The sequence below is a fragment of the Nannospalax galili genome, unplaced genomic scaffold (genome assembly GCF_000622305.1).
Source record: "Nannospalax galili isolate Female #2095 unplaced genomic scaffold, S.galili_v1.0 scaffold178, whole genome shotgun sequence".
Lineage (NCBI taxonomy): Eukaryota > Metazoa > Chordata > Mammalia > Rodentia > Spalacidae > Nannospalax > Nannospalax galili.
Window position 1 is genome coordinate 2,294,082 of NW_008341757.1, and position 13,148 is coordinate 2,307,229.

The 13,148-nt window shown below is 41.8% G+C and overlaps 1 protein-coding gene across 3 annotated transcripts in view; it reads right to left on the reverse strand.

The window, feature by feature from the left end:
* Positions 1–505: 505 nt before the first annotated feature.
* Positions 506–13,148, reverse strand: part of Jmjd1c (jumonji domain containing 1C) — a 144,448-nt gene continuing 131,805 nt past the window's right edge. For all 3 annotated transcript variants that reach the window (XM_008837306.3, XM_029565530.1, XM_029565531.1), the window contains 4 exons: positions 11,532–11,671; positions 9,540–9,716; positions 2,016–2,147; positions 506–1,387 (listed from right to left, as the gene is read on the reverse strand). In XM_008837306.3, the coding sequence (XP_008835528.1) occupies positions 1,298–1,387; positions 2,016–2,147; positions 9,540–9,716; positions 11,532–11,671 (539 nt within the window). In that variant the 3' untranslated portion in view covers positions 506–1,297. The remainder of the gene's footprint in view (positions 1,388–2,015; positions 2,148–9,539; positions 9,717–11,531; positions 11,672–13,148) is intronic.

The following is a 13,148-nucleotide window of genomic DNA, read 5'->3' on the forward strand; positions in this document are numbered from 1 at the left end:
ACTTGATCAGGTATAACAGATACAGTGGTAGGCCAAAGAACTACGCTGAGTTGTGGCACATCTGACATGTGTCATGTGAAGTATTTTTCAGCCCATCTTTTCCTCCTGGAACCCCCTTCCTCTCATTAATTCTCATGCCAGGCACATGTGAAATAAACTGCTCAGATTCCTGGCTGAACCTTGCCTGTAGCCTAAGAGCCAACATGAAGCTGTGATGTAATGGACACGTAAAACCAGAATTAAATCTAGGCAGACTGCAAGGAGGCACAGCTTGGGTCACAGCTCTTTCCTCAGTACCTACAGGCGTCAGTGCAGAGTACAGATCCCAACAGCAAACAGCTCCGCCTATGCTGAAGCAATCCGCTGGTATTAAAACAAGCTCCCAATTAAAGCAACTTGTCAGGGCCACACGATGAAGAGCAGAGCCAAGCTCGTGTTCCCAATGGGCAGCAGGCTCTTTAAGGAGTAGACACGCTGATAGAGGAAGAACTCTGCAACAATCCAACTTCTTGATAAAATCTTTTTAATGGAAAATGTAAAACCCCTTTCAACTTTAATGTACAAAGCCATATGTAACACTTGCACTTTAACAAAAGCAAGCCAATGTTTTAAAAAAATACATCATTAAATGTATATATGTATATATTTACATAGCATATTAAGTTTAATATTTAGCTTTAAAACTTCACATAAATTTTACCAAAATGAGACAATTTTAAATAAATTACATTTTGAAAATGTTTAATTGTACAGTCAATAGCTTCAACAAAATATTGAAGTGTCTGTGTTTAGTATCTACTTTATATACTTTGTATTTTACAAATGTTACAATTGTTTGGCAGTAATTTTCTGATTATGACATAACTGCTGTGCAATCTGGCAATTTTCCAAAGGCAGCAGCAGCTGGTGTCTGTGTCTTGTTCTCACAGTAACTGTCTCAATGTAGTGGAAAATATCAGTTATTTATTAAACTGTACAAGGGCACATTTACACTTGATCAACAATATAGCATAGATTTTTTTTTTTTACCAAAAATAAATACATCATTGTAAATCTGGCATCTTCACAAACATCATATACACTATAATACAGAACAGCTATGTAGTGCTGCTATTAAATTTAGCTTGTTTTATAAGAGCACTGAGCCACAGGAGCCGTGGCCTATGCTATACTGCTGTGGTGTCAGTAACAAGTAATTACCACAAAGACAATTTCTTGGCACTGATGGTGTATGAAGCCCGTGCCAGCGTGCATACCTATGTCACTCAAGGGCAGCTTTCCAGTCCTACACCCACACTTAAGGCTCCTCCATGTCCTCAACTTCGTCTTCGTGCATCTTCAGAGCTCGCACCATTTCTTTGACCGCATGATACAAGATATTCTTAACCTGAAAGGGGTAGTGTTCACAATCACTTGAGGTGCTAGATCAAAAACGAAATTATCGATGTTATATACGCTTTTTCCAAGACAGGATTCCACTGCGACCCAAGCTGCCTTCAAAGTGACTGCAATCTTCCTGCCTCAGCCTTCCAGGTGTTAGGATAACAGACATACGCAGCCATGCCTGGCTTACAAGCAAAGTACTAATTTTAATCTCTGTGGGGATCACTGAGTGTTGTATTTAAGGAGAAGTAAAGTACGAAAGCCGAGAAGTGTTGCTGAGGCTGGAGAGATGGCTCAGTGTTAGGAGCACTGGCTGCTCTTGCAGAGGTCCCCTGTTCAGTTCCCAACACCCACACGGCAGCTAACAACCTTCTGGAACTCCAGTTCCAAGGGATCTGACACCCTCTTCTCGCTTACATGCAAGGCAAAACACTCGTACACATAAAATATTTATTTTTAAAAGGCTCTGTCAAGCTAGAACTTGAGTCAATAAATTCAATAAGCTATATGCTGGTATTAACCGGGGTCTTATCCTACTGTGACAGACGAGGCAGTGGCCGCCTAAGCTGTAATGTCTGTACCCTATTTTCACATAAAAGCCTGAAACACATCTCAGCACACTTGTTTCTTACCTGTAGTTTATCATCATAATTAATTTCTTCCTTCAAAAGTCTCAGTTCCTGCGTTAAATGAAATGACTGTACGAGATGCTCTGGAGACACAAAGTCTTCGGTTACCTGAATACAGCTGTGAAAATTCTGTACCTATTCCAGAAAGAAAAAAACATGAAAAATAAATCTTAGGAGACCAGAGTGAAAACAAAGAAAAGCCACGCAGCCTAAAACCAATAAATATAGGACAGTTCTGCAGAGAATTTTCTCAAAACATCAAATGGATTTCAAAGCAGAAGACCACACTTTAATGAGAAAGTTATGTCACTGAAAAGCTTCATGTGAAGTGACTTTGTAAATGAAGTATTTTTAAATGACAAAAACAAGTAACTTTTCCAGGAATCCTTTGCAGAGGCTTATAAGAACCTAAATTACCAATACTGTCTAGATGGACTTTTTAGAACGTGTTACTTTGGAAAGTGCTCAGGAGAAAGGCTGTCAGAGGCCCTCCCGTGCTGCTATTCCTGTGCTAGCCATTTCAACGCTGACTCTGACACCAGACGAGGAAGAAAAGGGAATGCAACATGTTCGCTGTTAGGCACTGGGACCAGATCTACTGACCACAGACGAATTCCAGAACTGCCCGAGAATTTAGGTTATTTGTGCCTTTGTTTCAAATTAGCCAATTAAAGAGACCCTCTGACCACATGGCGTTTTGCTCTAACAGGTTTTCAAAACCGTCCTCTTTCCTGACTAGTTTTCTTCAGGAGCCAGTCAGCACTGTGTCATGTGTTTACATCTGCTTACTCTGCTCACTCCTGCTCCTTCCGACGGCTCTGTCTTAATGTTCAGGGAACAGAGGGAACCCAAGTGGACCTAATCTGGGGCCTGTACTTTTTTAGGCTGTCTTCTAATGATATTTCAGAATGCCATAAAAATTCCTGGGAAAGGAGGGATAACTGAAAAACTAAGCATTTGCAATTTATTCTAATTTTTGAAAAGTTTGCAAAATAAATTTAATTGGGAGGAGTGAGATGAAGCAGATAGTACGTGGGAAATGGAGACTGTGGGAAAATAATCTCATTGATGACAGGGTAATGGAATTCCAGAGGGGTTAGAATTCCTCCTCTGGACATATGACCACCTGAACAGCTGCTGAAGTCTGCAGTTAACTCAAGCACTGGCCTTACTGACAACTCGGTAGCACCATAAAGTAAGCGCTCTGTGTCTGGGATTAGGCTGCTGGTTCCTCTGGAGATTAACAGTGAAGCCTCACATGTGCAGCGTTCTGTGCAGCCTCACTGGCTCGTCCTTATTTGTCTGTAGAACAGATGCTCTACTTCACACAACAGTAGACTATGGATGAGATGTTCAGCGCCTGTCCCAAGACAAATCAGCCAATAAATGGCAAGTCACCAGGAGCCCAACTCCTGTGATGTCTTGTCTAGCAGATGCTTTACAGTCTTACATTAAGTCTCTCATACATCAGTCTGGAATGCCTTGACTGTCCTGTGTCTCATCTCAGCATGCTTCATGGAGATTTAGTACGTCACCTTTTGGCTTATCTAGCTCAAGCATAACTACAATCACTTGTAGAACCAAAATTCTAGCTTAGGTCCTTTTCCCAGTCTCTTGTTCTCTTTCCTTTGCTCACCATGATCTGATCTCTTTAGCTCTCTGAATTGTCTAGGAAATCCAAAGTCCGGGCTTCCTCAGGAACACTTCTGTCAATACATTCTCCCTTTAAATAGCTTTCCTTTGCTTTTTCTGTGTGTGCGTTATCACTCTAGGTTGAAAACCGGGCAGCTCAACGCTGCTGTGTTAACACGGCTGACACCACCCCCTGTCTCAAGGTTGGTGTCACTGCTGCAGTCAGCCTTTAGACACTGTCCAGACTTTCTGAGAGGACTGCATTCCTGGTAGGTGTGGTCACTGAAGTCTGTCCCGTTTGTTCGGTGGTTAGCCAGCGTGCTAACGAGAGATTTCCTTAGGAGCCACTTTCTTCTTAAAATGGTCTCTTGGTTCCTCTAAATTTTGCTTTACATTCCAGACATCTGAAAAGGTTGTCACCTTTGCCAGTTACAGTCACTTTAAAAAGATTTTCATACTGGCAAATTTTATTAATGCTCACAGGATGCTATTATAATTGAACAACCACTAGCTGATGTATTTTGCTGAAAGGCTTAAGAATTACTCTAAGAGGGAAGGGTTTACAGTAGAACATGAATGAACCTGGCATACCATTTATCCCTTTCCCTTTGCAACTTGCCTTTCAGTCACTTTTATCTCATTTCCTAGACCTATAGCTTTAATCATGCCTGCCTCAGAGGATCAGCTGCAACCATTGAAAAGACAAATGAGAAAATGAGATTGTTTTCATGTTTGGAGCATGACTGTTATCTTTCTAAAACGTTTTTATTTTATGTATTTGAGTATTTTCCTGGATGTATGTAAGTGTACCATGTGCGTGCAATGCCTAGGGGAGTCCAGAGAGGACATCAGATCCCTTGGAACTGGAGTTACCAATGGTGGTTAGCTTACATGTGGGTAGGTACTGGGAGCCAAACCCAGGTCCTCTGCAAAAGGAAGCCTATGCTCTTAACTACTGAGCTATCTCTCCAGCCCCCTAAAATAAACAAATCCCACCTTTTTTTGTTTCTGTTTTTTTGAGACAGGTTATCTGTAGCCCCAGCTGGCCTAGAACTTGTTATGTAGATGTGCCTCTGCCTGAGTGCTGAGATTAAAGGCTTGTGCCACCATGTAAGTTTATCTTTTTTTAAAGGGTTATTAACTTGACCCTGTGGTTGTTATATATCCAGATGTTAAGATTTATAAGCCAAAAACTGGCCATAATCCTCCTTGTCATTTAAATGAAAAAACATTTAAACCTTAAGATGCTAAATAATTATGTAGATGTGCCTCTGCCTGAGTGCTGAGATTAAAGGCTTGTGCCACCACGTAAGTTTATCTTTTTTTAAAGGGTTATTAACTTGACCCTGTGGTTGTTATATATCCAGATGTTAAGATTTATAAGCCAAAAACTGGCCATAATCCTCCTTGTCATTTAAATGAAAAACATTTAAACCTTAAGATGCTAAATAATCTAGTAAACTAGTTTAGGGAAGATTTATTAAGAAAGATTTCTCTGTCCTTTTTTCCTCCTTTGTTTCTTTTCTCGTGTGGTCCTAGGAGCTGGACCCTGGGCTTCCCAAATTCTAGGTAGTGTTCTATCACTAAGTGTTCAACTCTGAAGGCATTTCACAACACTACAGGTGAGGCCAAGTAAACACGTAGTGAAGTGTAGCTGCTCTGCCCAGCAATGGACAGAATCTCACATTTTGTCAGGCTCACCAACAGGAGTGGTCTTTAGAATCTGAAGATGATGGTGCTCATACCTGTGGCTGCTAAAACCAAGGTCTGAACTGCTCTGCGCAGGCAAAGCCACTGTCCTCCCAGGGTTGGAAGCACTCCTGCTAAGTGAGAGGCCACACCCCCTATTAGTACTGCCCCTCTAATGCAGAGTTACACGATTCAAACAGTCTCACAAGCGCCCTCGGCTTCTTGTCATTTACACAGTATAGTCCATGGACAGAAACATCAGCAAGGCTTGTTGGAAATGTAAAACTTCATTTCACTCCCCAACCTGACTTCCAAGCAATCAGAAATTAGGAGTTTAGCAAATCTGTGCTTGATCAAACCCCCCAACAAATTCTAATGGATATCAAATAGTAAGAAAATACCAGAAGACTGGAGAAGAAGGTTCCCTGCAAGACAGAAGCCAATCAGGTCTGTAAAACAATTCTGTCACCCCACCTTAAAAAATCCCCAGAAAGTAACAAGAGATAGAGAGGAAGTAGAGGAAATAAAATGGATGTAACACTGGTTTGGGGAAAGAGTCAATCACTTTAGAGGATAGCCTGGTAGTTTTTTTTTTTTTTCAATTAATCATACATTTATCAAAAGCTAGGCAATCCCACCAGTTAGTATATACTTAATGGAAATGAAAGTCTATGTTCACATAAAAGCCTACACATAAATGTAGGCTTATATTTATTTATTATCGCCCTAATTAGAAACAACCTAAATGCACTTCAGTTGAAAAGACAAGTAGACTAAAAACTACAACAATATTTATATGGTGATACAGATAACTAGAGATTAAAAAGTATCATTTGGAACACACAACATGGATGAATCTAATGCATTCTTAAGCAAGAAAAGCCAGGGTAAAGACTATGTATTGTGGGGCTAGAGAGATGTTTCAGCTGTTAAGGACATGCATACTCATGCGGAGGGCCAAGTTTGTTCCAACACCCAAAACGGAGGCTCACAACTGCTGTAACTCCAGCTCCAGGAGCCCCCATGGCACCTGCACTCACATATACATAATTTACAAAAATAAATCTTAACATATTGTATGACTGTAATTACTATTATCGATTAACTGAGACGGGGTTTGATTGTAGCTCAGGCAGGCCTAGAACTCCAGGTAATCCTCCTTAAAGCTCTAGAGCGCAGAGTTTACAGGTGTGAGCATCACAGTCAGTATGATTCCAATTAAATGACAGCCTCATAAAAGCAGAGCTAATCAAGCTGGACATGGTGGCGCACACCTTTGATCCCAGCACTCGGGAGTCAGAGGCAGGCGGATGTCTGTGAGTTCAAGGCCAGCCTGGTCTATATAGTGAGTTCCAGGACAGCTGGGGACAGCTGGAGCTACAGGGAGACCCTGTCTCAAAAAGACAAAAAAAAAAAGAAAAGAAAAGAAAAGAAAAGAAAAAAAAACCCCAGAGCTAATCATAGCACTCAGGAGATGGAGACAGAAGAACCAGAAGTTCAAGGTTATTCTCAGTGACCCAGTAAGTTTCAAGTCAGCCTGGGCTGCATAAGACCATGTCTCAAAATCAAATAAGATAAAGTACTATAAGGAACAAACATCAGATATGTGGTTGACAGACAGGTGACTACAAAAGTGTAGGGAATGGGGCTGGAGAGACAGATTAAGATTCTGTGGTGGCGCACACCTTTAATCCCAGCACTCCCGAGGCAGAGGCAGGTGGACCTCTGTGAGTTCAAGGCCAGCCTACACAGTGAGCTCCAGGCCAGCCCCACTAGAGGTAGACCTTGTCGCAAAAACACACGCACACACACATACACACAAAATCAAGATATTGTACTTCTCTTACAGAGAAGCTTAGTTTTTAGCACCCATGCCTGTAAGTCTAGCTCTAGGGAATCCAAATCCTTCTGCTGGTCTCCAAGGGCACTAACAAGCCCCACTCCACACACATATACACATAATTTAAAAAATAGAACCTTTCTAAAAAGTGCAGGGGATAATTTTTGAGTTGTGTTATTAGCAAATATGTTATTTGTCAAAATTTGCAGTGTTATATAGCAAGAAGGGTAAATTTTATATTTTTTTATATATTATTTGTATTTTATGTGTATGAGTGTATTACCTGCACGTATGTGAGTGCACCCATGTGCAATGCCGTGGAGGTCAGAAGAGGGCTTCGGATTCCCCTGGAACTGGAGTTAAGGACAATTTGTAGCCGCCATGTGGGTGCTGGGAAATCAAACCCAGGTCCTCTGCAAGAGCAGTCGGTGCTCTTAACCACTGAGCCATCTCTCCAGCCCTCAAAAGGGTAAATTTTATTACATGCAAATTGTACTATAACTAAAATGACTGCAATGTCTATTTTTTGAAAATATTTATTTTTATTTTATATGTATACGTGTATTGCCTGCATGGGTGAGTGCACCCATGTCATGCAGTGCCGTGGAGGTCAGAGCAGAGTGCCAAATTCCCCTGCAAGTGGAATTAAAGATGTTGTTGTTAGTTGCCATGTGGGTGCTGGGAACTGAATCCGGGACCTCTGCAGAGGTAACCAGTGCTCTTAATTGTTGAGCCATCTCTCCAGCCCCTGCAATGTCTATTTTAACTTTAAGAAAAGTGGCGCTGACATGTGTGGTGACCTATGTCTGTGATCCCAACACTTGGGAGCCACAGGCAGCAGGAAGGCTGCCTTCATGGCCAGGACAGTCCACACTGGAAGATTCCATTGCAAAGTGCCCCAAAGGAAAACTGGTATTTCCAAGTATAACCCTAAGACTTGAGAGACTGAGAGGAGGCCAGCCTGGGTTATACAGCAAGACTGTCTCAAACGACTCAGAGCAGCAACCATATGCTGACACTTACTAAGCTGGACATGTAAGCAAGAATTTGCAAACGAACCTATTCTGTTTTATCAAAGGAATACTCATATTTTATAGCTCTACAGACAAAGGTGTAGGCTGTCATTTAACCCATTCACAGTTCAGTGTTTTCTGATGAGGCTAACACACAAAAGAAATGGTGTGTAGGGTTCTGAATCTCAAACATGAAAGATAAATGATCACAAGTCGACAAGAAAACCACCATTTAATATACTTTCTAGGAAGTTACTGTAGAGAATGAGACATATTACCATGTTGGTATTTTATTCTCATAAATACCATTGAAGATCTAAGAATGAGGGATGGCGGGATGACTCAGTGGTTAAGAACACTGGCTGCTCTTACAGAGGGTTCAGTTCCCAGCACACACATGGTGGCTAAGAACCATCCATAACTCCCGTTCCAGGGTAACCAATGCCCTCCTTGGGCCTCCACAGATATAGTGTGCATGTGGTACCCTTACATACATTCATGCAAAACTCATATACATAAAATGAAAACAAAAGAACAAAAAACCCTAAACAAAGTTCTTGTTACCGTATAAGGAATATTTGTGCACATTTATCACAAATGCAAAAGAGTTATAAAATCTGAAAAGCTTTTCTTGGTAACAAATCAATACCAGATGCGTTTCATTACTGAATGGTGGGTGGGAAAGGCGGGGAACACCCGGTCTGGGCTGAAGGGGAGGTCTTGGATTTTCCTACGCACTTTATTACTAAAGGGCTAACCTGTGCTATGGGATCCATTCTCTCTCTTGGAATCCACTGTGCATCTTATGCTCAGTTCTACGCCCATCACCACCTACTCCCAGTCACTCTTAGTACCACATGCCAACCTACAGAAAGACTCGTGGTTTTTTTTTTTTTTTTTAATATTTATTTTATGTGTATACGTGTATTGCCTGCATGTAGATGAGTGCACCGTGTCGTGCAATGCCTGCACAAGATAGAAGAGGCTGTCAGATCCCCTGGGACTGGCTAGTTATGGACAGTTGTTAGCTGCCATGTGGGTGGTGGGATTTGAATCCAGGTCTTCTGCAAGAACAGTGTTCTTAACCTCTGAGCTATCTCTCCAGGCCCCTGATTTGAAGACTTTTAAGTGCGGTGGATAGAGTTATAGAAATCACAAACTATCTTTTCTTTACAGATGCTGTAATTATGTGAGCATGCTAAAGAGAACCAGGAAATGCAGGTAAAGACAGCGGTGGGTGCACACACGTGCTGGTCATTTTCCTACCTTTCATTTTAGCTATACCCAGAACACTTGCTTTTCCTGAAGCTAGCTGGTTCAGTGCAGGTGTGCTAACATTACAGCGCTATGTACCTGATGAAGTGCTCCTGCTGGCAAAACAATGGCATCACCCAGGAACTGAATCAGAGTGCAGGTTCTGACCCCGCACTCCTCTAGCAGCCTCTGGCGGAGCTCCCTGTTCACATACCAGCTTTGGTCTCGTATTGGATCATGCTCTGGCAGGACATCAAGGCCTTGTTCTTTTGAAATCTGAAATATAAGTTAGAATAAAAAAAATATGCACAGGAATTTAAGTCAGAGAACTGGAAAACCCTAGTTAAAGTTCTATTTTGTTACAGTCTTTCGCACTCAGTCATGAAACAATGACTGTGATAACACTGCGCACAGCACGGCCGCTGCAGGGCTGTCCTCTCCTCCTCACCACCTCCTGGACTATGAAGTCATCATCTACATGGCCTCCTTCCTTACCATGTGCTTCCAGGGCACAGCACCCAGATGAGGAAAAACCATTTGGTTGTCCCCACCACCCCAGAAGCCAAACCATTTATGTATATGTCTGTATAACCACCACTTGACATCTTAAAAGATACGTGCAAAGATCAATAACTTTTCAAACCTAGCCTTCTAGCTCTTCAAAAATCAATCTAAAGAAACTGTTAATAGACAATGAAATAATGGACTCTCACAGACACATTTGTTATATTTTAGGTTAAAAGAGTGTTAGGTATTCTGGGATAAGACAGTAGTTTACAAGATTCTTCACATGGACCCAGAAATACTATTTAAATCCTTTCAAAAAGATGAAGAATAACAAAATAAGCAAAAATGGTGATTTCTTAAATTCTACAAACCACAAAATTTTGAAAATCTTTTAAGCAAGGGTTTGAACTGATGTCCAATTGATGGGTTATTTTCTGACAGAACAATTAAAGTTGTTATTACACAAAAAATCATTTAAACAAACAATAGCCTGGAGAGATGGCTCAGTGGTTAAGAACACTGGCTCCTCTTGCAGACATTGGGGTTTGATTCCCAGCACCCACATGGCAGCTAACAGCCATCTGTAACTCCAGGTCTAGGGGATCCAATGCCCTGTTCTGACCTTAACAGGCACTGTACATACATGGTGCACTTAAATATATACAGGCAATACACACAATACACATAAAACAAAATTTTAAAAAACAAATATTATAAACCAATCAAATATGCCAGATGAAGCAGAATTACTGCCATGCCCAGGAACGCAGAAGAAAGAACACTAGGAGCTGAGATGGGGAGAGCTGCTGACTGCTGTCTTCTGGACAGAACATGGCTGCTGCACACGACTTCACAGCTGGGTCACCTGCACCAGGTGCAGTTAGTTAAAAATTGGCCAAGCATGGTGGCACTCAGGAGGCAGAGGCAGATGGATTCCAGGAAGATTGAGGCCAGCCTGGTCTACATTGCAAGTTCCAGGCTAGCTCAAGCCACAGGGAGACCGTATCTCAAAACAAACAACAAAAAAACCAAACCAAAAGCAGCTGATGGCAGCTAGGGAGGAAGAAAGACTTTTCTTGGGTTAGAATGCCCACAGCCTCGGGGTGGCCCTAACCCTATGCATATGGACATCACTAATTGGACTCAGTGACTCAGTGCGTTATAAAGGTAATTTTTAAAAGGAGGTCATGGAAGTTGGGGGAAGGAGGAGTTGGAGGGAGGGAATGGGGAGGACATGAGTAAGACATATTGATATACACGTATGAAATTTTCAAAGAATTAAAAAAAATCTACCTGGAAATATCTATTATCTATTTTTTACCACATAATTAAAAGGAATTTCACCAGGACATTAGTCCTTCACCACAAGGTGACAAGGGAACATCAGCAAACAAGAACAAGTTGCTGTTTTCAAAGCCCTCAAAATGCAAAACGGTTCAAACAGAATGAGACAAAATTCCACCTCCCTTGACCTAAAAATTATTTAATGATCTTATATCACTGAATTCCAAAAGGTGAATTAAAACGACTAAGTCCTTGTTCACAGTAAAGAGGTAAGTTATGAACTATCTGCAATCTCTGTACCTTTTGAAGAAATTCCCTTATCTTGTCCACATCTTTTCCAGCATAAATATGCCATAGAGCACCAGGAATTTCACTTGAATCCTTTAATCTTTTCCTTAAAATATCATCCAAATCTTCTTCTTCGAATTTCTTAAGTACTCCTGAAACATAGAAAAAGTTCTTTTATTTTATTAATTAATTAATTTATTTATTTAATGATTGATTGATTGTCTTTTTGAGACAGAGTCTCCCTGTAACCCCAGCTATCCTGGAACTCACTATGTAGACTAGGCCAGCCTTGAACTCAAGAGATCCACCTGCCTCTGCCTCCTGAGTGTTGGGACTAAAGGTGTGCACCACCACACTGGGCCTAGAAAGTTATTTTCAAGTGGGTCAGTAAAGACTACCAGGAAGTGCAACTTCTAAACAGTGATCAGCACCTGACTAGATCACTTCTCTTCTTGTTTTGCTTCGCCTTTTTGAAGTATGGTGTCAACAGGTAGCTGGGGCTGGTCTGGAACTTGCTATGCAGCCAGGTTGGCTTATTACTTGCTATCCTCTTGCCTCAGCTCCCAGTGTGCTAGGATAAGAGGCATGTGCCACCACCTGCAGGTCATACACTCAAAATCCATAGAAGAGCAGAGGCCTGGGGCTGTGACGCCTACAACACAGGGAAGGGAAACTGACTTTTCAAGTTGGTTTTCTGCAAGTCAAAGAGGAGGAGACAGAAAACTACTTAGGAGCTAAGCTTCCACTTGGCCATAAAAAACTTTCTCCCAGTCTCAAGGGCAGTCTGACCAGTGCCTTTTTTGTGTGTTTCTTTCTGTTTTGTTTTGATTTTTTGAGATAGGGTCTCACTATGTAGCCCTGACTGGCCTCAAACTCACGGAGACCCATTTGCCTCTGCCTCCCAAGTGCTGGGATTAAAGGCACGTGCCACCATGCCCGGCCTGACCAATGTCTGGAACTCAATTTCATAACTTACAAAGAACTTTATGGACACTTCTTAGTTAGCTGTCTCCTATAACTACAGAGGAAGGTAGGCAGGGACCATAACCTGCGTCTTATGTTTGAGTAAAAATGTTCAGTGAGGTGAGTGGGTCCACACTGGGCTCTTCTGTTTTCACTGTTAGCCTGTAATCAAATGCAGATGCTTCACGCATAAAGCTATGGTTGTAAGGAAATATCAGGGAATCCTTATAAAATGTTGACAAACTAGAAAATCCTTTATCATGTAGGTCACAAACTGAGTAACTAAATACATTCCATGCTGTGGGAAAGTGCTAACGGGGACGACATAAACATAGTACACTGACAGGCTGAGTCTGAACCCAAAGCCGCTTGCGTTTCTGTAGAAAAGCGGGGACTATCTAACCCTTGTGAGGAGAAAAGGTTGAGTGGTGTGACCAGGAGTCAGTAACACTGTCTACGACAAAGGGAGCACAGTGCTGGATAGAGTGGAGAGAAGTGTCTGAATCATCCAAACGTGTCCACAAAAGCAATACCAACAGTTAATTCAAGCAAGAACAGTCTGAAGTGAGTCAGTACAACAGACGTGTCAAACAGGGCAAAAATGCCTGAGGACAGCAGGGTAACACAGTGGCTGACAGCTGCCCACTTGTGAGAAGGGGCCGCTTA